The sequence below is a fragment of the Ammospiza nelsoni genome, chromosome 6 (genome assembly GCF_027579445.1).
Source record: "Ammospiza nelsoni isolate bAmmNel1 chromosome 6, bAmmNel1.pri, whole genome shotgun sequence".
Taxonomy (NCBI): Eukaryota; Metazoa; Chordata; class Aves; order Passeriformes; family Passerellidae; genus Ammospiza; species Ammospiza nelsoni.
Window position 1 is genome coordinate 16,200,369 of NC_080638.1, and position 21,892 is coordinate 16,222,260.

General features: G+C 44.1%; 2 protein-coding genes across 3 annotated transcripts; both read left to right on the forward strand.

Moving 5' to 3' along the window:
- The first annotated feature begins 7,224 nt into the window (after positions 1 to 7,224).
- Positions 7,225 to 13,426, forward strand: LOC132074641 (ferritin light chain-like). Its single transcript, XM_059474575.1, has 3 exons — positions 7,225 to 7,392; positions 10,244 to 10,390; positions 11,634 to 13,426. The coding sequence occupies exons 1-3, from the start codon at positions 7,225 to 7,227 to the stop codon at positions 12,135 to 12,137; spliced, it is 819 nt and encodes a 272-aa protein (XP_059330558.1). The 3' UTR covers positions 12,138 to 13,426.
- Positions 13,427 to 17,446: 4,020 nt separating this feature from the next.
- Positions 17,447 to 20,987, forward strand: MYOD1 (myogenic differentiation 1). Of its 2 annotated transcripts, none has more exons than XR_009418726.1 (3): positions 17,447 to 18,120; positions 19,256 to 19,654; positions 20,216 to 20,378. XR_009418726.1 is itself a non-coding variant. In XM_059475377.1 (3 exons), exons 1-3 carry the CDS (start codon positions 17,566 to 17,568, stop codon positions 20,464 to 20,466), a joined length of 885 nt encoding a protein of 294 aa, XP_059331360.1. In that variant the 5' UTR covers positions 17,447 to 17,565; the 3' UTR covers positions 20,467 to 20,987. The 2 variants fall into 2 exon arrangements, 1 of the variants encoding a protein (XP_059331360.1); XM_059475377.1 differs by having other exon boundaries at positions 19,576 to 19,654; positions 20,216 to 20,987.
- The last annotated feature ends 905 nt before the right edge of the window (positions 20,988 to 21,892 follow it).

The window sequence follows — 21,892 nt, forward strand, 5'->3', positions numbered from 1 at the left end:
TAACGGTGCTGATTGCTTTAAGTGACAGGAGCTGAACATACTCTCAGTTCTACCTTTTAATTCCAGTGAAATCAGGAGAATGTTCAATTCAAAATTCAACAAATGCTCTGCAAAAAGACACTGAAATTGAAAAAAAACCAAATTGTTGATCCTTGCAGATTGGCAGAGAAGACTTTGTCTGGGACATACTGCCCCAAACTTACTACAATCTACGATACTACCTATCATAGTAAGGTTTAAAAATGCATTTAAAGCCATTAAAATGGAATTAGGCAGAAGATGATAGGCAAAGACATACCCCAGGAAAATCACAACACTAAGATAATGAAGATGGTCTAAAAGAGATGCTTTGACCAAAAAGCAGCAATAAAGGGCCATTTGTGACTGAACTAGAAGAGAAATTACTTCATTGGAGTTTAGCATTGCCTTTAAGGTCCATGATGTTTGACTGAAATTATCCACTTCTGCTTTGCCTGATTCACCATCACAGGTTCCATCTTATTTCAAAATTTAAAACAAATATATTGCAATGAATGTTCACATTAAAATTTCAAATCTCTTTTTTCTCAAGTAGTTTCACCAAGACTTTGAAAGGATTCTTTTACAAAAATTATGATTTGTTATTTTTTGGTGATTACAAAAGCCAAAAACATTTAGAATCATTTCCTCTTCACCTACAAACATTTGACACTCCTCTTACCACAACTGTGGCTTTAATTTCTTCTCTCTAAGGCCAAGTAGCAAATGGCATCAGTCAAACCAGTTAACTCCCAGGAGTCCCTATACTTCAGAATAAGGTGCTCCTGGTACTAGCAGGGACCCTATGAACATTGATTATCAGTAGCATACAGCAGCAAGATAATAAATGTTTTCTGGACCTTCATCCCTTGCCCACAGTTTACTTCTTCTTACCCAGATATTCTGAGTATGTACAAAGTGCACCTGCTCATGCCGACCTCAAAGAGGCCTGATGTCCCGTCAAGGGCCACCTGGAGCACTGGGTGCACCTCCTGAAGTTCACACTGCCTGGAAGGCAAAAAAGGCTCTGCCTTTTTCAATGTGTCAAGTCTTATTTTCTCATTTACCCAAGAGTAAGTACAAATTGTAACCCACAGCTGTGGAAAGGAAGTTAGACTAGAAAGGCAAGTACACAAAGTAGACAAATTATGACAGACTTTAGGCAGCTTGCCATTGCACAACTCCCTTATGCAACACATTGCCTGGGGGAAGTCTCATGTTTTCAGAAATTCCTCAGAATCCCCTTAAATATGCTCCAGTGCTGAGGCCCTGTGCCTTCCACCTGCAATTACTGACTGAATTTATGATATGCTATAGACAGATTACATGGATGAGCCTTATGTTTGCTGGCCTATGTTTTTTTATAAATGTGACCTGAAATAACAATTGCAAAATCTCAGAGGCAGAAGAACCCTGCCAATTTATAGAAACTTATTCCTAAGCACAGCTTCTTTAGAAAAACCAAAGGGGTAGTATCAGCCAGTAGCACTTGAGTCCAGTTAAAACTCAAGTGTATTTATGAGAGCAGAAATGGAGATGGAAGAGCCAATGCTGCTGGCCAGGCTGGAGCTTCCTTAGCCAGGCTGCCAGTCCTCTTCAGCCACCAGACTGGGAGCACTGACTGCTCCTGGGCTCCAGCTCTTCCTGCTGCCTCTGCCCAGCCCCAGCCATGGCCTTTCTCAGTGCTGCCAGAGCCTGGGCTCCTACAGACATGGTGAGCTGGTAAGCTGAGTCAGGACATGAAATGATGCTGTGAATACAAGGAGAAAAGGCAATGGTAAACAACTCAGTGTAGGTGACTTATCAACGCACAAAATTGCAGAGAGAGTGGTAAGTGCTTAAGAGAAAATAGGGACACACAGCTTCTAGACAGGAGTTAGCCAGTGGGCACAGCCCAGTTTGACCTGCAGCCCCACACATGTAGGCAGTCACACAAACACAGCCACGTGCAGCTGGGCTTGAGATGCTATGGGAAAGATGAAAGTGGCAAATGCTAACTGGGCTGGGGCACAACAACAGTCACAGCAAGAGTCTGTCAGTGCACTTGAGATGCACTTACGTCTTCTAGGCTTGACTGCAGAGCTACACACAGACCTCAAATCTCCTCTTAGCACAGAATTTTCCCCAGGTCCAGGGAAGGGAGAATGGAGCAAAGGGAGAGGATGAGGCTGTCTGAGCACTGTGGCTGTGCAGCAGTGGGAGAGAGCTCCCAGGCAGAAAGAGAAGAAAGGAGAGGCACCTGGAGACCAGCAGGAGGGTGAGGGCTGGTGGTACTCATGCAGGATGTGCCCTGTACACCAAAGCCCCAGAGCAGCTCCCAAATGAGAAGCAACAGAGGCTGTCCATCTCCAAATTCTGCTCCTGGAAGGGTCCCATGGTAGAAGCAAGCACTAACTACAGATAATATAACTTAAATACTGCAGAGAAAAAAATAGCATGGATTAGAAAACACTCCTATATGTATTCTGTGACACAAGGTTTAAGATAAGCTTTGCTTGCATTTCAGAAACTCTTACAAGCTTGTCTCCTATGTTAGCTTTAGACACAGCAGAGATCTGCCTGTCAGCTGTGGGCACATTCTGTTTGAAGGACAGATTTCAATCACTGAAGTTTCCAAGAATTCTATACATATCACAGTGTTTTATGTTATCCAGCATTTGGAAAGTTCCTCGAGGAAGAACTTAATTGCCGAGGAAGAGAGGCAATGAGCCAACATCTCAATATCTGAGCCATGCAGACTTGTGCCTGGGAAGCCTATGGAAACAAAGTGTCTGAGATAAAAGTGACAACAGAATGAAAAATGTTGCAACTTTATCGAGCTACTGAAGCAAGGTTTGAAAAAACTCAAGGCAAAGACATGGCTGGTTCCAGTGATGAGAACATCCTCAAACACCTCATCTGACTTCAAACACTGCAATAATGGATGTTTGGCAAACACAAAAATCTCAATGACAGGAAGGAATTTTTGGGACTCTAGAAAAGGAAAGCAAATGAAAACTAAGGTTTGGGGTACTTGAGGTGAGTGCCAAAAAAAGGCATTTAAAAATTATTTCCAAAATTTAAAAAGTTAATCCAAGTATTTTTCAAACAGAATTTCATTATGGTACCTCATTTTATTAAACTGAATATATGCAAAATACATGCAGATCTGGCACAGCATAGTAATTTTCAGTACTTATAAACCCAAAATACAGGCTTCTGTCTGTTTTGTTTGACAGCAACAAAAGATTGGCTTCAAAGAGACTAGGCTTTATTTTTGAGCAATCCCTCTCTTGTATCACTAAAACATGCTGATTTCAGAGCACCATAGCAAACTGGTGCTTTCCACTTGGTCAGTGACAAAGAGACAAAAAATATTTTCCAGAATGTCCATGCTGCAGTCTGGTCACAGCACTGTTGCCTCTCCAGGGCCATCTCATGTTTTGCTGATGACCACTTTCAGTAAAAGTCAGTTAAAAGAGGTTATTTTGCTATGCTTACTTAAGTAGTACCAACCCAAATTTCAGGCTTCTTTTTTAGCTTTATGAGTCATACAGTGCAAAAAGGCAACAAAACAACTCAGAAATCTTGCTGGCTCTTCCTCTGTGGATAAATGAAGTAAAAAAGAGAAAAAAGTAGTGAGATGAAGCACCTGTTGAGACTAAAAAAGTGTAAGAAAAATGGTTAAGGGATTTCAAGTCCAATAAAAGCAATTATGAATTCATGGGTGTTCATATGAATCATTCCTAATTTCCTGCCATTAGGTTTCACCTAATTACAAAACAAAATTATGAATGAAGAAGGCCAATTCACAAGCATACATATTGTACATTTATTTGTTTTTTACTTTTTCCTCACACAGCCCTCTGTTTTCATCATGGCTATTGATAGGCACTGAATGAGAGAAAACTCTGGCAGCATTAGACAGATTATTTGCAAAGCACATGAAAAACCCATCACAGCTAGAAAGAAGCAAACAGATGGTAGCTGGAGAGAAGCAACAGCCACAACTCTTACTACCTGTGGTGAAAGAATAAACAGTACCAACTCCAGATCACAAAGTGCAGCCAAAAGAATCTAGCTTTAAATGAGAGATTTAGAGTAGAAAATGGCCAGATACAACTAAATATTTGCAAAGCCCACTGACACAAACAATCATTTCTACTGCACTCTGCCAAAGAATAAATAGGAAAAAGAGTGGGGAGGAGCAGAGAAGGTATAGATTTATGTGTAAGAGAGCTTATATTGATGGAATTTTAATTGTAGTTCTGTATGCCACACTGGGGTGTTTTGGCTTCCCCCTCTGCCATATACTTTCAACACACTTTAAAATATGTTGCACCATATTCATGCCAAATCCTAAAAATGAAAAGATACCTTTCATCAAGGCACGTGCCTGTAATCAACCCTTTGATGATCCTTGTAGGTCCCTTCCAGCTCAGACTATTCTGCGATTGTGAGCTGAAAAGTCATAACTAAGAAACTGAACAAAGTGCCAGCTCCCAGGAATGCTGCATTTCCTGAGGTCACAAGCTTTTGGAGCAGATGATACCTTCCCTAGCCCAGATACAAATAGCATACCTCATGCTATGTAGCAAGAATGCCAATATTACTTTGTCATGGAATTTTTCCATAATACAATTGATAACCATGCAAATGGTGTGTGTTTCCTTTAGTTCTATGAAGCACAAAGCAAAATAAACTGAATGGTGTTCTTATAAAATGAACACATGGAGTATAAAGAATTTTACAGTCAGTTTTCAGATCAGTTCCATGCATCACAGATGGCCTTTAGAACTGCCCTTGTCTCTTAGCTGTCCATCACTGAAATGGGATAACTTAATGTTTTCCAAGGCTCCAAAGCCCATTAACACAGAGACAAACCTCTATGAGATGATATGCTCAGAAATTATCATAATAAATGCCCAATTAACTAAATACAACTACGAACTTTTCCATGGGGACACTGGCTAACTTGCTTGTTATTGTTATTTCACACTTCAAGTTATTTCAAGAAAGGAGGCCATAAAGTAATGATTTAGGTTGAGATGTCAATGCATACACACATAGAGGCACCACACTTGCTCCTCTTCCTCCTCCTCTGAGGGAATCAAGGGATTATTCTGGAATAATAAAACAATACCAACTACTTTACAGGCCAACTAGTTTACAGGCCAAAACAAGGACAGCTGGAATGGAAGGAGCTAAAAGGTAGCTGATAGAGGTATATCCTTCCAGCAAAAGTCCCTAGTGCTACAGTGAAGAAGAGGATGCCTACTAAGAACTTCAGAATAAGGTCATACATTGCTCATTTAATGACTTTGGGTACTTATTTTAGGCTTGCAAACATTACAGTTATTACTCACATGAAATTTTACCCAAATGCTTAAATGCTGTTTGATTTTTAAAGTGAAACTCCTAATTTAACTACAACATGAAGGATCAGAACTAAAAAAAATGGATAATTAGGATAATTACAGCAAACAAAGAGGACTGAATAGCATATGAGATGGAGGCAGTGAACAAGGATTATCTAAGTTTCTCATGAGCAATGTTCTCATATCTCTACATGACTACTGTCAGATGATGCATGCTGGGCTCTAGGCAGTCAGATCCCATAACAATTAAAACAGGCAATGGAAAACGATTCTGCCCTTAGCATCCTGGGCTGGTGGGGGAGTGGTTTGCTACAAAAATATTCCACAAAACAGCACATAACATTGAGCTTACTAAACAAAGTCACTGAAGAGAAAAATATTGATTTTGAAGGGTGTTGAGATTACTCATATTTCCTCTCCACTGGTCAGAATCTATTAAAGGTAAAGAAATGTTCAAGAAATGCCGAGCTCCATCCACGTGGTAAAACAGTTGAAAAAATCAGTAACGTGTATTTGAAGTTACTGTACAAGCTGAGGGTTACTGGTTACTAAAATACTGGAGATAGTTTAACAAGCATAGGTAGGACCAGTTCAGCATCAATATTTTTAGCACTAAACCAAAAAACCTAAAGAATTTACCCTGTAGCCAAGATATACACACACATTGCTAAATGTCCAGGACTTCTCAGAGCTCACTCCCTCCCATAAGGGAGGTGAGAACATGCCTCTGCCTGCATGTTCTCACCAGCCACTCTAGCCTCAGCCCAGCCTGGCCACAATCTCAGATGCTGCTGCTGGAACCAGAGGTACTGGAAAAGGGCTCAGCTCTTACATTAGAAGAGTTTTATCCATGGTTTTTCTACCCCATATAGACAATGGATTAGAGACAGGAAGCAAAGGAGAGCCAGCAGGTTACACTGTCTCTGCACAGCTCTGATGTCAAAGAAAATGAGAGGCAGCAGCTGGGACTTTGCCAAGAACCAAACTGAGGGAGCTACAGCATCCTGATCTGCTGGTGCCCTGACTATGTGTGTGCAACACAGCTCAGCTTCTGTCCCTTGGATATGGGTGTGCAGCACAGCACAGCTTCTGTCCCTCGGACATGCTCTGCACCACAGTACACATAACTGCACATCCAGCTGTTGGCTTGTAGCCTGCCTAGGAGAGGCAAGCAACAAGTATGTGCATTTCCTAAGTTCTGCTTCTGATTGTCTTCCCTGCTTTCTTCTATTATCCTACTTATATAGGAAATACTTTCACTTCAGTTGTGTTGCTCTGTTTGGAAAGAAAATGAAGACATGTCAAACACACAAGTTTATGTTTTCCTTTTATGTTTGTAGGACCATCTTGGGATATCCCAAACCTGTGACACATGTACATATGTAATCATAAACCACTGAAGAGAAAGTACATACTGGAATGTTTTATTAAGAACATTATTAATAAAGAAGACTTTTCCTCAAGTCAATCATAGTCAGATTCAATGCTTTAAAACCACTTCTTCAGCACAATTGTGCGGTACGACTTCAAGCAGAGGCCAAGTTAACACATCTACTTAACTGTTAAGGTAAATCTTTTATGTCAGTGATTCATTATTCACGCTGTTTGCGGGCACCCGCGGGCTCTCCGTGCTGTTCGGAGCTGTCTGCGCTCCCGGCGCGCCTGCCCAGGGCCCTGCACACACGGCAGTCCCCGCCGGCCCCCCCGCATCCGCACACCCACATCCTCTCCTCCTCCTCCTCCTCCTCCCTGGGCGGGCGGGCGGCGGCGCGCAAGGTGTGTCCCAGGTGCCCGGCTATATCAGGCGGCACGGCGGCGGCACAGCGGCGGCCCCATGGCGGCGCCGGCCATGGCCGAGCCGCGCTCCAAGCGGCCGCGGGTGACGCTGCCCGCCTGCCCCGCGCACCGCCCGCTGCCCGGCAGCCGCGTCCGCCACGGCTTCCCGCCCGCCGTGGAGGAGGCGCTCTGCGGCCTCACCGGCGCCCAGCTGGAGCTGCACTACTGCCTGCAGGCGCTGGTAAGGCGGCGGGCCGCGCACGGCCGCGGGAGGGCACGGCGGGCTGCGTGTGCCCCTCTCCCACCGGCCGAGGGGAGAGCAGGTGCCGGAGCCCGGCTGAGGAGGGTTTAGAGGCGGGCAGGGACAGCACAGCGGTGCCTGTGTCCTGACCCAGGGGTTTGGAGGCTCTCCGGGCTGCCCGGCCCGCCGGCGGCAGCGCTCCTGCCGAAGCCGCGCCGCGGCCGCTGCGTCCGCACGGCCACGGAACAACGAGGAGGGTCCGTAACGCGCGGGCTGTGAAACAAACGAGCGCGCTTGTGTTTTGGGTAATTCACAGAGGGCCTTTTGCCCGGGGAAAAGGGACAGAAACCGGGGATGCTAACAGCTTTGGAGTATATTTGAGTGGGTTTTTCCCCAAACTTTTGTGAATAGTTGTGTGTGGTTAACAATAGTCTGTGAACATCGTGGATGGCTTAGGGTTTCTTGCTCCACAGGAATGAACTTTGGACATGAAATCATAAAAGGTATCACTGATACCATGTCAAATTCATGCAAGAATTCTATCTGGCTACATATCAAGTGTTAATGCAAACATATAACTTAACAGAGACATTAAAATTAAAAAGTCAAAATTATCAATGCTGTAACTTCTGATGGCAAGCATCCACGGAGAAGCAACACAAACTATATTCAGTATATCCCCAAGATCTTTCAATTGAGTTTGGTATCAAGTTAAAGTTCAATGAAAATTTAAGTATACAGTAAAACCTGTTAAACCTATGTAAGAAAAAAGTTGTAGTGATTGGCAGCTGGATGGGATGGAGAAAGCTCAGAAATTGACTGTGGACAAATCAAACCTAGAAATGTGAACATCCTAAATAGTGAATTACTGACACAAAAGATTTACCTTAACAGTTAAGCAGATGTGTTAACTTGAGCTTCACTTCAGGTTGTGCTTCACACTTTCACTCAGGAAGTGCTTATAAAACATTCAATCTTGGCTGTGCTGTCAACAGAAACAGGAATGAGTGACTTGAGGAAAAGGTTTCTGCAAATAAAGCAATGAATGTTCTTAATAAAACATTCCAGTATGTGCTTTCTCCTCAATGGTTTATGGTTGCATGCGTCTATATGTGTCACAGGTTTAGGTTATCCCAAGAAGGCCCTGAAAATATAAGAGAAAAACATAAACTTGTGTGTCTAACATGTCTTCATTTTCTTTCTGAACAGAGGTGAAATGCAAGTATTTCCTATTTCAGCAGGGTAGTAGAGGAAAGCAGAGAAGACAATCAGAAGCAGAACTTAGGAAATGCACATACTTGTTGCTTGCCCCTCCGAGGCAGGCTGTAAGCCAACAGCTGAATGTGCAGTTATGTGTGCTGTGGTGCAGAGCATGTCCAAGGGACAGAAGCTGAGCTGTGTTGCACACCCATATCTAAGGGACAGAAGCTATGCTGTGCTGCACACACATGCCCAAGGGACAGAAGCTGTGCTGTGCTGCACACACATGCCCAAGGGACAGAAGCTGTGCTGTGCTGCACACACATAGTCAGGGCACCAGCAGATCAGGATGCTGTAGCTCCCTCAGTTTGGTTCTTGGCATAGTCCCATCTGCTGCCTCTCATTCTCCTCACCAGAGCTGTGCAGAACCAGTGTTCCAACCAGTGTAACCTGCTGGCTCTCCTTTGCTACCTTCCTGCAATACTTCTCTTTACGAGACACCCATACCATGGATAAAATATTCTAAATATAAGAGCTATTAGATCTGTTAGCATGGCTAAATATGGCGGTGGTTTAAGTTGTTACTTTCTCATACAGAACAAGGCCAGCAGATGATTTAGGGTTGTAATATATCTGAAATTAAAGAATGGCCTGGGTTAGAAAGAACCTTAAAGATCATCAGGTTGCAAACCCCCTGCCATGTGCAGGGACACCTTTCCCAAGACCAGCCTGCTCAGGGCCAGCTTCTCTGGGCAACCTGTTCTGGTGTCTCACCATCCTCACAGTAAAGAGTTTTTTCCAAATACCTAATGCAAACCTGCTCTTTCAGTTTTAAGCCATTCCCCCTTGTCCTGTCACTGCATGTTCTTATAAAAATTCCCTCTCCATCTTTCTTGTAGTCTCCCTTCAGGTACCAGAAGGACACAATTAGGTCACCAGAGCTTTCTCTTTTCCAGGCTGAACAAACCCAATTCTCTCAGCCTTTCCTCACAAGAGAGGTGCTCCATCCCTCTGATAACTTTGTTTCCCTCCTCTGGACTCACTCCAACAGATTTATGTTCTTCCTGAGATGCCTTCCCAGGCATGAGTTATATATTGTATTGAAGGTGTATAGTTCAGTAGCAGTATCCATTAGTTTGGAATACCATTGTCCATAATAAAACTGAGAAACAGATCTAAAGTTGTGTTTGTATTTGCCTCATCTTTCTCATACCTTTGAAAGCTAACTTTTGACTGGAATGCAGGCCTGCAGGGATAAATTTTATGTTCCCCATTCTGGCAGTATGTTTAAAAAACAAAATAAAACCCTTCCCCAGAACACAATTACAAAACAGACACATGCTAACCACTCATAAATAAAATATTCTGAAGATCTCTTAACTGCTACTGCAAGAGCAACATCATTACTACAGTTGCCTGACCAATATTAAAGGATAGAAGGAGTTCTAGTAGAAGTATAGATTTTTCATTTCATACTCTAACTACTCACTTCACTTATTTTAGAAGTCAGATCAAGGTCTCCAAAGTGATTGTGCTTTGTAAACAAAATACCTTCCATTGGAAGGATCTCCCAAGTTCTGTTAAAGCCACATTCTGCTGCAGGTGAGTCCCATATCTGGCAGATCTTAACACTCTTGTTTTGTGTCCTTAGGGTGAATATTTTGATCAGTCACATGTGGCTCTACCAAATATTTCAAAGTTCTTCCTGCATCAAGCTCTGGAAGAGAGAGAAGCTGCAGAGGCACTGATGAAGTATCAGCAGGAAAGAGGAGGCCATTACTGCTCTAAAACCATCCAGGTGGGTAGTAGTCAACAAATTTTCAAGCAGTTTTGATCCATTTAACTTAGTGAATTATATTGTTGGTAATTCAGATCTCTGCATTCACCCACTATTAGATTTCCAGTTATAATTTATTTGGCATACTTGTGTACATGGTTTTGTTCTTGATTGTGATGCCTAGAAACTGTCACACATACTGTCCTAACTCTATGGGGTTGCTTTCCAGCCCAAAAGAATATGAACAGTTTTCCCCTTTCCTTTTACTCAGCTGGACACTGCTGTTTCCAGTATGCTGTAATGGATTATGACCCCTTAAATTGTGCTGAAACAGCCCACTTGTCTCCTTCACACTGAACCTAAGTGGAAGCTTAGACATGACTAACACTTAAAAAGAGTGCTAAGGAAGGAGAAACATCCAGCTTGAGGCAGTAATTAATTTCCTAAATTAGAGCTCACAACAGAATTTGAACTGTCGAAGATCTAACTTGGGCTTGCAAGGTTCAAAGGAATAACTCAAATGTTTTCAGGAAAAAAATAACCCACCTCATTTGTTTAAGACCAAGAAGCTGCTTCTCCTCTACCAAATTAGTTAATGCAGAATGCTCCTCTTTTGTCCATCATAGCAGTTAAGCTGTAGAAAGTAAAAGGACTATTGTTAAAATCTTTTTTAACATTCAGTTTGCATCAAGAATGATCTTAGGACTTCCAGTACCTAAAGGGGGGCTACACGAAAGAGGGAGAAGGACTCTCTCAGTGTTAAGAGGAGGGATAACAATTTTTAACTGAAAGAGGGCAGATATTTAGGCTAGATATTAGGAAGTCCCTCTTCACTGTGAGGGTGGTAACACACCAGAAAAATTTGCCCAAAGTAGTAGAGAATGCCCCATTCCTGGGAGTGTTCAAGGCCAGGTTGGATGGGCCTTTGAGCAGCCTGGTCTAGTGGAATATAACAAAGGGTTGGGACAAGATGATTTTAAGGTCCCTTCCAACCCCAAGCATTCTGTGATTGGATTTCCTGGTGTAAGAACCCTCTTCAGGCACAGCTGCTGCTATGTAATTCTGTTCCTTGAAGAAGTGCTTGGATTCTGCCACTTGTGTTTAAAGCCTGCAAAAAACAATAGATGTACCAAAGTGGAAGCAATTGTTGCAAAATCCTAGTACAACTTTTATAGAGCACCAGGTTAAGTTGCAGGAATCCATTGATGAATACAGATACATGAGCTGTTCTTTTGAGTAAATACAATTCTGTCTTTGTTTTCAGAAACCAAACTGTGATTATGCAGTCGGTCTGATGAAAGCCCTGGAACTAGCAATGGTACAATGGAAAACTATGCTACGATATTTTGAAGAGCTTTATGCCCTGAGTGTTGAAAATGCAGACCCTCATAGTGCAAGCACTATCAAGAAACAATTTATTGGGCCCAAAATCCAGAAGATCAAGCTGATGGGAGATCTGCTGACCAATGCTCGCAGGCTTGACTGTTCCCAGGATGGCAGAAATAGTCTTGGGGACTATTTTATGGACCGGCTGCAGAAAGAGTTCAGGACCAGCATAGAGCCAGAGTCCAGTGATCACTGCAGCCCCTGCCCACCTCTCCAGCAGTGCACAGGAGCTGCAGAAGGTCTGAAGCGACCCCAGAGAGAATGTTCCCAGCACAGAAATGGCATAGGGCCAATATATGCAACCATACACTGCACCACCATGCTGCCACAGTGTAATGATGGCACAGCAGCAAAGGTGAAGCAGGGCAGGGAGGGCCTTTAATGCCCAGGCTGCTGCAGCTACAGGGCAGCTCCTCAGACAAACCTGTGCTGAGGGTGGAGATGGGACCAAAACTCTGGAGACACAATGCTCTGTCCCTCCTCCTGCTTTCCACCCCATCCCCTCATCCTGTGCAGAGTCACAGCTCAAAATCTAGCCCGTACCACTATTTGCTTTAAATGATAGCAAGGTCGCCAGCTAGATTGTCACATTTATCTATGCAATTCTTCCTAGAAGCCAAAAGTTCTTAAGATTTTTCTTTCCCTAAATGATTAATAGGATCAGTCAGTGCAAATTATTTTAAGAAGATATATATAAATTTTATTAAAACAAGTAAAAGAGAAATCACTGCACCTTTAGTGCAAGGAAACTTTTACATGGCAGAAAATCCAAATATTTAGTTTTATATTACTGAATATATAAATAGTTACTTTTATATTACTGAATATTTTACTATTCAGTATTTTAAATTACTAACAGGTATGGTAAAATAATGAACTTTTTAAAAAGACTCATTCAAAAACAATGTGTTTTTTGTCTTATTTCTATCATAGTAGCCATTTAAATAAGTAGACTAATGCATTTACTGATCAGCTATTTCTAGTGGTATACTTCAGGATGAAGGATGCAAACATTTCCTCAACAGTGGGAATAAGAAAGTGTGCTGATTTCTTTATAGTTATTGCCTAGTTGGCTTTTCTCATCCTCAGAAAGCAGATGAGAGAGAAATTAGGAGTTCTCATTAGATGGGAACTTTAGAGGTTCTAAGGCATATTTTGCAAGTGTCACCAAAGAGAGTAGCTCCTTGTCCAGACTTAACATAGGATGATTGCTTTAATTATAATACAGAGCCCTATCTTAGGTAGCTCACTAAAGGCATTACTGTGGCACTCCTGCTACTTCTTATATTCCCTATTTGGTCCCAAGTAGGGGCATGAGATCCTAGTGAAAAAACAGCACACTTAACTAGAATTGCATCAGAGAGAATGGCCACTCATTAGTTTTGCCTTTCAATTAGGGCAGTGTTAGCCAGCTTGGTTCAAGTGCAGAGGTGTCCAAATTCCTCTCATTAGTCCCCTACCAGAGTGCCTCATTCTGTCCCCTGGCTCCCAAGGTCACCCAGGAAGAGCAACTGGCTACATCAGCTGCCTGCAGTTAGGGATTTTTTATCATTGTATACATCTTTTATGCAGTTGGGATTTGATTCATTGGAAGATTGCCTCACACTTTTGTATAATACTTTGGCTGATATTCCTGTTTTGCTTGAAAATAAATGCAGTTCCATGTCTGTATCTCCAGTGTTCCTCAATTCACCACCCAGGCATGCTGGTATTCTTCTCCAAGAGATTTTGCATATGTATACAAAACTGGGCCAGTATTTTTCTGCATCTGAGGAAGTTGTGCATGATGGGAGCACAGAATGAAAATAAATGCCAGAAAACTGCATTATTCTAAAGCACTTCATAATGAAACATTTTTAGTAAACTCTGATACAGCTACAGTTAACTAGCAATTTCTGCAAAGCTCACCTTCTGTTGGTGTTGTAACATGGGACAGAAAATTTCAATGCAGATGTTTTCCCAGTCTTTTCTGTGAATGTGGTTCAACTTTGGGGTGGGGATGGGGAACATAAGCACTTTTAAAACAACCTCTGTATTCATTTATAAAAATACTGCCATTTGCCACAGCAATAGCTCAAAGCACTTTTAGAATCATGCTAGATTTGCCTGTGTTGAGATTGCTGCTCTCTAATACAGCAGGAGTCTAAAATATATTTCCATCTGGGCTAGATTCCATCACCCATCCTCATGCTGAGCATACCTTATTCAACAATTAGTTCCAGTGACTGCAACACAACATGAATAAGAGCAATGGAATCCTTCCCCCTCAGTATTAAAATACAGCCCACTAAAGTGTGACCAGAGCAAAGCTACTAACTGAATTCTAAACTAGTGCTGTATAAAACTACTCCATGTACTACTAGTAATGTTTCACCTACTTGTACAACAACCTTCACCTTTTAAAAGGTGATGACCTGAAACATAGTTACAGCTTCCTCGAAGGTTTAGAGCATTTAACAAAGTCCAACATAACAAAGCACCCGACTTTTACATTTTTCAGAGTCAGACTTACTTGCCTCTAATTTTTCCATGAAGTAGTGCCATGTCTGTTTCTCAGACTTCTCATGCTCATCTTCTAACCAAATGTATCCACACACTCTAAGAATTTAAGTCTTTTTCTCTCCCTTTTCCTTTGCCAGAACATGTTCTGAGCCCTCTGCCTCTAAAGACAGTTCTGTTAATTCCAGATAAACTCACAATCAGCTGTTTCCCCAGCCTCTATCCTCTGAAAAAGAAAAGAGAAATCAATCCGTTACTGTAGATAATAAGCTCTTCTTGTCCCCATGATGCTTCTGCTGAGAGGGCACACACACTTGTGAGTATGGTCTCAGATTTAACAATACCTGTCAGGTGTGCATAGGATGAGTCTATCCATGTTTCTCAGTGTAGGAAGTACAATCTGCTTCTGCCTTCCCAGCTTACTTTACAATCACATCCTGAAAAACAATATATCAAAGATGAATGTAGAATATGTTAAGGGCAACAGCTGTTATAGAAACTTTGCAAATTATCTTTTTCTGCTGAATGCTTGTTGAGCCACACTCCCTGCATCTGTACTTCCAAAGCAGTGCCCAAACAATCCAATCACACAACCTGGGACAGCTCTGAATAGCTAGTGTAGCACCAGTACCCTAAATATAGTATCCAAACCGGAAGCTCAGAAGAGACCTATCTTAACTGAAATATGAGTTACAGCCCCAGAGGTTTTCAAAGAGGTTTAACAATAGAATCCTTGTAAAAGCTTGCCATAAGCACCACCTATGGTTGCCTGCTCTCAATGTCCTTAAAAGTTTCCAAGTGGAGATTATTCTGTCCCTCATCGTCTCCACTATGGCCACACAAAACCCAGAAGAGCATTCTCAGGGTTTGTTCTTTGCAAGGACATTTTTTCAGGCCTCATTGTAGATGGCAACATCTTTCTGGACAAACCTGTCTTTGGGAATGAGACTGGAAAGTGTATGTTAGTGGTGGCACCAGCAGGGAATCACAGAATCAGAATTGTTAGGATTGGATGGGACATCTGGAGATCAGCATGTCCAAACCCAAAGAAGTGTCCTCAAGGGCACCACTGGAAGACTGCTGTGTGGAATTTACTCTGTGGTCATAGCCTTCTCCTGACCTTTTCACTTGGAGGAATTAATGCACTTGAGCCCACATTCATGGGCAATTATTGGCAAACTCCCTGTAGTACTTGTCCAAGCCCCACTGTTTGTTACTACTTTGCCCAAGCTAACCCCTACTCACTCATGGCCATGAGTGTCTTTTCCTGGGGTCACATATAAGCTACAAACACACAGAGGCAGAAAAGGCTACAATACTGACTAAATATTAGGTAAAATTACCTTTTTCCAAAAATTAAGCCAATGGTCTGAAGATAGTTTAAGTGTCTTGAGTGGGTTACACTGCCAGCACAAAGCCTTGATATCCCATTTTACATGTTCAGTTGTTACAGCACAAAACTCTTTCTCATTTAAATTTATTTTACGTTATTGTGTACCTTGCACTATTTTGCATACAAATTATTTTACTTTGTTAGCTGTTCAATAAAGATTTAAAATCAACTATCTTTATTCCTTCTGGATCAAAGAACATCTGTAATAACATTGAAGTGTCTCCACAAATTTGCCAGACACAGCTGGGAGATACATTTCTAAATGTGTAGGGATGGTCAGTAGCTGATCTCCTTCCTTGGGACATATTGCTTTTCAGCATTGGGTACACTGAAAGAATGAATTTCTACATATAGTTTTATCTTTAAATAAAACTTATCTTTTAGAGATAGTGACAGAATGCAACTCACAGTTCTCATCTTGGTCTGTACTCAAAGATATTTAGGTAAGTAGAAAATGGGGAGTGCAGATTAGGAATTTTTTGCCAAAAAATTTTACCAAAAAACAAATCGTGTAACAACAAAAGAAGCCATCATCATGGCAGCCCATCTGAGAAGTCACAGGGACTGGGAATTGATCATTGATGGATGTTTTTACCTTTTGCGATTCTGTCAGTCAGCCCCTTGTCCCACTGAAGACAGAGCTTTGCTGCTCATTTTGAACAAGCTGAAATTTCGCCAACATTTATAACTGCAGAACAGAAATTATTTTTAGCTTGTGGGACATTAAATATATGCACTACTCTTTTAATCATAAAGTCAGTGAAATCACACAGCTGAATTGCTGAATTCCACTGAGAAGAACCTAATTTCCCATCTCAAATGATACTCAAAAAAAACCAGAGTAAAAACTCTGGCACCCTTGAGAGATGTGACCAAAACCCATTCTATTTCCCCAAGCTCCAAACTCTCCCACTGCTAGAAATAAATCCTTATCGAGCGAGCCGTCCAACTGCAGCGCAACCGCAGCAAAACGCCGCGGCACGGAGTGCGATCCATCTCTCCCAATGTTTCCGAGTGCAGGTGAACAGAGCTGGAGGAGGAACCCGGAATGGCAGAGTTCGCAGGGATGGATTCCCGAGCGAGGAAGGCTGGCTCCCCGAGGGCACGGGGCGCTTCCCGCTGGGACAGGCCCGCAGCGCCACCGGGTGGCCGCCACCTGCCCGTCCCGCGCTCCGCGGGGTCCCCGCTTCCCCCTGCCCCCACCTCCCGGCTCTCCGCGGTGTCCCCGTGTCCCTCCTCTGCCCCGCACCTCCTGGCTCTCCCTGGTGTCCCCGCTTCTCCGCCGTGCCGCACGGTCCCGGCTGCCCGCGGTGTCCCCTGGAGCCCCCGCAGTAATTACCCTTGTGGCCGCGGAGCCGCGGACAGATCTGTCCAGGGGCTGGGAGCTGTTTCCCTGTGAGGAAGAAACTCACACCGGTGTGTGCGGGGACAGCGGGGCGCGCCGCTGTCCCCCCGGGCGAGAGGCCAGCGGCACCCAGCACCTTCGGGCATCGGGGCGGCCGCTCTCCCTGGCGCGGCGGCAGGGCGGGCTGCTGAGAAAGGAAAAAAAACAAGCGGGGGAAATGTAGCCCTGTGCGCATCCGAGCGCCCGGGCTGCCGCTGCCCCAGCGGGACACCGCGCCCCCCCCCGCCGCCCCGGCCCCCGACCCGCCCGGCCGCGCCCCCCGACCCGCCCCGTCCCGACCCGCCGCGCCGGGGGGCTCGGCCATAAATACGGCCCCGAGTGGCGCTCCCGGACCGGGGCGGCTGCGGAGGGGGTCGGGGCAGCAGCCAGCGCTGGTGGCCTCGCCTGGGACAGGCTGCGAGAGTCTCGGCTCTGCGCACCCGCCCGGCCGCAGAGCAGCCCCGTCGAAGGCCCCTCCGTTCCGAGCCCCTCGCTGTCCCCTCTGGTCTAGCCGCTGTCCCCTCTGCCGCCCCCATGGACTTACTTGGCCCCATGGAGATGACGGAGGGCTCCCTCTGCTCCTTCACAGCCGCCGATGACTTCTATGATGACCCGTGCTTCAACACGTCGGACATGCACTTCTTCGAGGACCTGGACCCGCGGCTGGTGCACGTCGGGGGTCTGCTGAAGCCCGAGGAGCACCCGCACCACCACGGGCACCACCACGGGCACGAGGAGGAGCACGTCCGGGCGCCCAGCGGGCACCACCAGGCCGGCCGCTGCCTGCTGTGGGCCTGCAAGGCGTGCAAGAGGAAGACCACCAACGCCGACCGCCGTAAGGCCGCCACCATGAGGGAGCGCCGGCGGCTCAGCAAGGTCAACGAGGCCTTCGAGACCCTCAAGCGCTGCACCTCCACCAACCCCAACCAGCGCCTGCCCAAGGTGGAGATCCTGCGCAACGCCATCCGCTACATCGAGAGCCTGCAGGCCCTGCTGCGCGAGCAGGAGGACGTTTATTACCCAGTGCTGGAGCACTACAGCGGGGAATCGGACGCCTCCAGCCCCCGCTCCAACTGCTCCGATGGCATGGTGAGTGCCCCAGGGAGGACTCCCTGCCACCAAAGGTGCCCTAGACACTGCTGGTCCAAACCTGAGCAGGGCGAGTCACATTTTCCTGTCCTCTCTATAGCAGCTGCCTTCTGTACCTCCCCAGGCAGAAGACAAAGTCCTTTGTCATGCCTTGAGCACCCGCAGTGAAGGGAGGTGGGGTCCCCACATGGCAGGATCTTTGGGAAAGAAGAAGAATCTCTTATACGCTTTGTTCCCTGGGATAGGAAGTTAGGCAGGTTCCCCGTGTCCTGGAGGAGCCAGGGCAAAGCTGCTGGGGGAGAACTTTGGGAAGCTGCCTGGAATGGAGGCATTGCCTGTGATCCCATAGCTCCTGAGGCATCTCTGTTTCTATCTTCTGCTGTATCATTACCTTTGAATTACCTAAGGACAGCAGAGAGCAAGGGCCCCCTAGGACATGGTAGTTACACGGGAATTGGTAAGAGTCTGGGTTTTGTTTTCTGCCATTCATCATGACAACAGGAGGAGTGTCTAAGCAACAAGAACTGGGTTTTTTGACCCTTCAGAAAAAGATTATCCATCTTTCTTCTCACTCCATCCCCTCCATAGATATTTACAAGCAATAGGAAGGAGAATCCAGGCTTTCAGTCCAGGTTGTACATTAGGGGCATGGGAGAAGAAGGGTGGGTGCCAGAGAGGGTGTCTCATCCCCATGTCTTTTGGCTGGGGCTGTAGGTTCAGCCTCTGGTCTGACTCTGGGCTGGTGGGATGTGGTGACCAGAGTCCAGGACAGCTCTCTGGATAGGCCATGAACTGCCCTTTCAGACCAGAGACTGCTTGTTGTGCTCTGGAGGGATAGTCGTTACTGAGTTCAGTATCTGTGACTGAGATACTTAACAGATTGGAGAGATTTACACAAATGATTCCTCTTCAAGATACAGCCTCTTCTAATACAGGAATTTGATTGTGGGTTAAACTATCGGAAACAAATATATTAGTCAATGTTCTAGAGCATTTTCTATACGAAATGGAAATGGGAAGAGAAATGGAAGGAAATACAAAGGGACAAGGTAGACAGAGGCTTTTAAAGAGGAATTAATGTTTAGAAAAATCTTCAAAAACTAAATTAAAAAGACATAATTCCCCTTTCACACAGGTCTCAGGACACTCAGGTCTCCCTGTTGTAAACTAAAGATACATAAAGGGCTGGTCAGAATGCTGGAAAGCCTCATCTCATCTGTAAAGTTGCAGCATTCTATGCAAGAGTGGTAACTCTCCTGTGGAACAGCTGTGCCACATAAACTATTCTGGGGTGGACTTCCTTCTAGCCACGTTTTTCCTTACTCAAAGAATCTACTACTTGATGGCATTTCAGACAGGACTGGAATGATGGCAACAGACCAGAGCCTGAAATATGAAATTAGATGGTTCCTGGGATTTGGGTAAGAGTCTGACTTGGATTTCTCTCCTTCCCAGATGGAGTACAGCGGGCCTCCCTGCAGCTCTCGCAGAAGGAACAGCTATGACAGCAGCTACTACACAGAGTCCCCAAATGGTGAGTACATGCCCTAACAGCAGTGTGAAACACAGAGGCAGGCAGTGCAGCAGCTTCCCTGTGCCTGCTCTGTGTCCAGCTGGGCTGAGAGAGGAACCTGCCTTTCCAGCCAGCAAGCCACTGCTGCTGGTAGGGGCACTGGATTTCCTCTAGGTGTATTTGCAAATATGGGGATGTGTTATAGCTGTATTTCCCATTTTGCAAATCTAACAGTTGGATAGAAGTATGTTATTGTCTGCAACTAATTTCAGCATTTAACCATATTCTACATGAAGACTTCTTACTCTATCATTAATCCAAAATGGAGTAATTTATGACTGATTTCAAATCCACTCTTCCCTTTCTATGAACTCAGTGAAGCCTTAGATCCTCCCTGTCCCCAGAGCAGCAGACTGTGATTGCACATCTCTTCCATTGTGAAATGACAATCTATTTTCTGGTTATTGGTGTCCTTCACCAATATTAATTTCCTCTGAGTCTTCACATGCCCACAAATGTGCAGTGCCCATTGGTGTTAATTACCCACTGGATAATCTGAGCACCTTTTTGTCTGTTTTTTAGATCCAAAGCATGGGAAGAGTTCTGTTGTTTCCAGTCTCGATTGCCTCTCAAGCATTGTAGAGAGGATTTCCACAGATAATTCCACATGCCCTATACTGCCTCCGGTGGAAACTGTTGCTGAAGGGAGTCCCTGTTCCCCTCCAGAAGGAGTGAGTCTGAATGATGGTGGAGCCCAAATTCCTTCTCCCACCAACTGCACCCCACTCCCCCAGGATAGCAGCAGCAGCAACCCCATCTACCAAGTGCTATAAGGACCCTTCCAGCTGGACTGCACCAAAACCTATTTGCTCCATTTGGCCTCGCTCAAGACCTGCCTTCTAAGGTTGAAAAGACTTCTTAAGACTTGTTCCAATTTTAAAATATCACTGAAAATTCCTTCAACTATCTAACTTTGCAAACCTGTATCACTTCAAAGTACACATAGTTATTTATTGATTGTTAAAGTTATTTAATACGTCTAGAGATAAAGTTGTGTACCATGAAATGGCCAATGTTTAATCTGGGCTGTGGGGAATAGGAAGCTGGCTCTTGAATGTGGAGGAAAATAGAAATCTACAGCAGTAGTGGCATGATAGATCCTTCCTATTACTCCTGTTCTGGCCAAAATAAGGTTGTGGACCATTTTTTATAAAACTTTTGTATAATTGTAAATAAGAGTTGCTTTCCAAAAAAAAAAAAAAAAGAAGAAAAAAAAAAAGAAAAAAAGAGCAAAATAAATAAATTTAAAAAAAATAAAAAAAACAAAAACTTAAAAAGGGGAAAATTTTAAAAATATTTAATATTGCTTGGTTTGTTGTGTCAAACTTTAACTTTATATATTTATACGATGTGGTTGCCAAGAATGTTTTCACCAGTATTCTAAATAAAGACCCTTATTTATAAAATCTGTGGTGTTATCTTAACTTTCGCTAGGGCTTCTAGAATTACTAGGGCATTTAGGAGTGGTATTAGATCTCTGCCTTGGCAGGAAGAAGATACAGGCTCTGATTCAGCAAAGAAATCAAGAACATGTTTCAGTTGCACCACTTTGCATAAATATGCTGCTGTCAAAGGGTCTCCTTTCTTCATATTCTGTTGTGGTCACTGCTAAAGCTAGACCTGAGCATCACAGGTCATTATTAGAGGGATCAATAAATAAGCATGTTTCTCCTCCTCCCCCCAAATTTACAATTACATTGTAGGACTTGATCTTACAAAGATGTGTTGAAATGAAGAATCACAAAAAATGAGACTCTCCAAATCCCAGTGTAGCTACTGAAACTTCATACAAAACTCACAAGAACAGGTATTACATTTTGGGACAAGTGTTTACATTTTTCATTCACGTTCTATTTTTCAAGTGCTTGTACCAAGTTCATGTATTCTCAGGTATTAGAAACTAATTGCAAATGAGTTTTTGTCATGAAGTTCAAGTCACAGATCACAGTTTTCCTCAAGTTCAAGTTGGAATGTAGGCCAAAGATAGGCAGTTTTAATTTGGATTTGAACTTTATGCATCTCTGGCAGCACTGCTTCAGGGATTTGCTTCTTGTTTAGAGCCTCTCTAAAAATAACCAGTGGGCTCTGTTTCATTCAGTATCTATGTGTAACCTTGAAAGCTGGCTGTGCAACTGAAAAATGTTTAGCCCTGAGCTGGTTGTCATTGGAAAGTAACAATCAGGGTGTTTCTGTGCATCT

What these genes read in the sequence shown, in the direction of transcription:
- MYOD1 (XM_059475377.1), top strand. Translation starts at nt 17,566, where the DNA reads ATGGACTTACTTGGCCCCATGGAGATGACGGAGGGCTCCCTCTGCTCC. An exon ending in CCAACTGCTCCGATGGCATG is followed by an intron (nt 18,121 to 19,575) that starts GTGAGTGCCCCA and finishes TCTCCTTCCCAG; the next exon opens with ATGGAGTACAGCGGGCCTCC. An exon ending in CTACACAGAGTCCCCAAATG is followed by an intron (nt 19,655 to 20,215) that starts GTGAGTACATGC and finishes TCTGTTTTTTAG; the next exon opens with ATCCAAAGCATGGGAAGAGT.
- LOC132074641 (XM_059474575.1), top strand. Translation starts at nt 7,225, where the DNA reads ATGGCCGAGCCGCGCTCCAAGCGGCCGCGGGTGACGCTGCCCGCCTGC. An exon ending in ACTACTGCCTGCAGGCGCTG is followed by an intron (nt 7,393 to 10,243) that starts GTAAGGCGGCGG and finishes TTGTGTCCTTAG; the next exon opens with GGTGAATATTTTGATCAGTC. An exon ending in ACTGCTCTAAAACCATCCAG is followed by an intron (nt 10,391 to 11,633) that starts GTGGGTAGTAGT and finishes CTTTGTTTTCAG; the next exon opens with AAACCAAACTGTGATTATGC.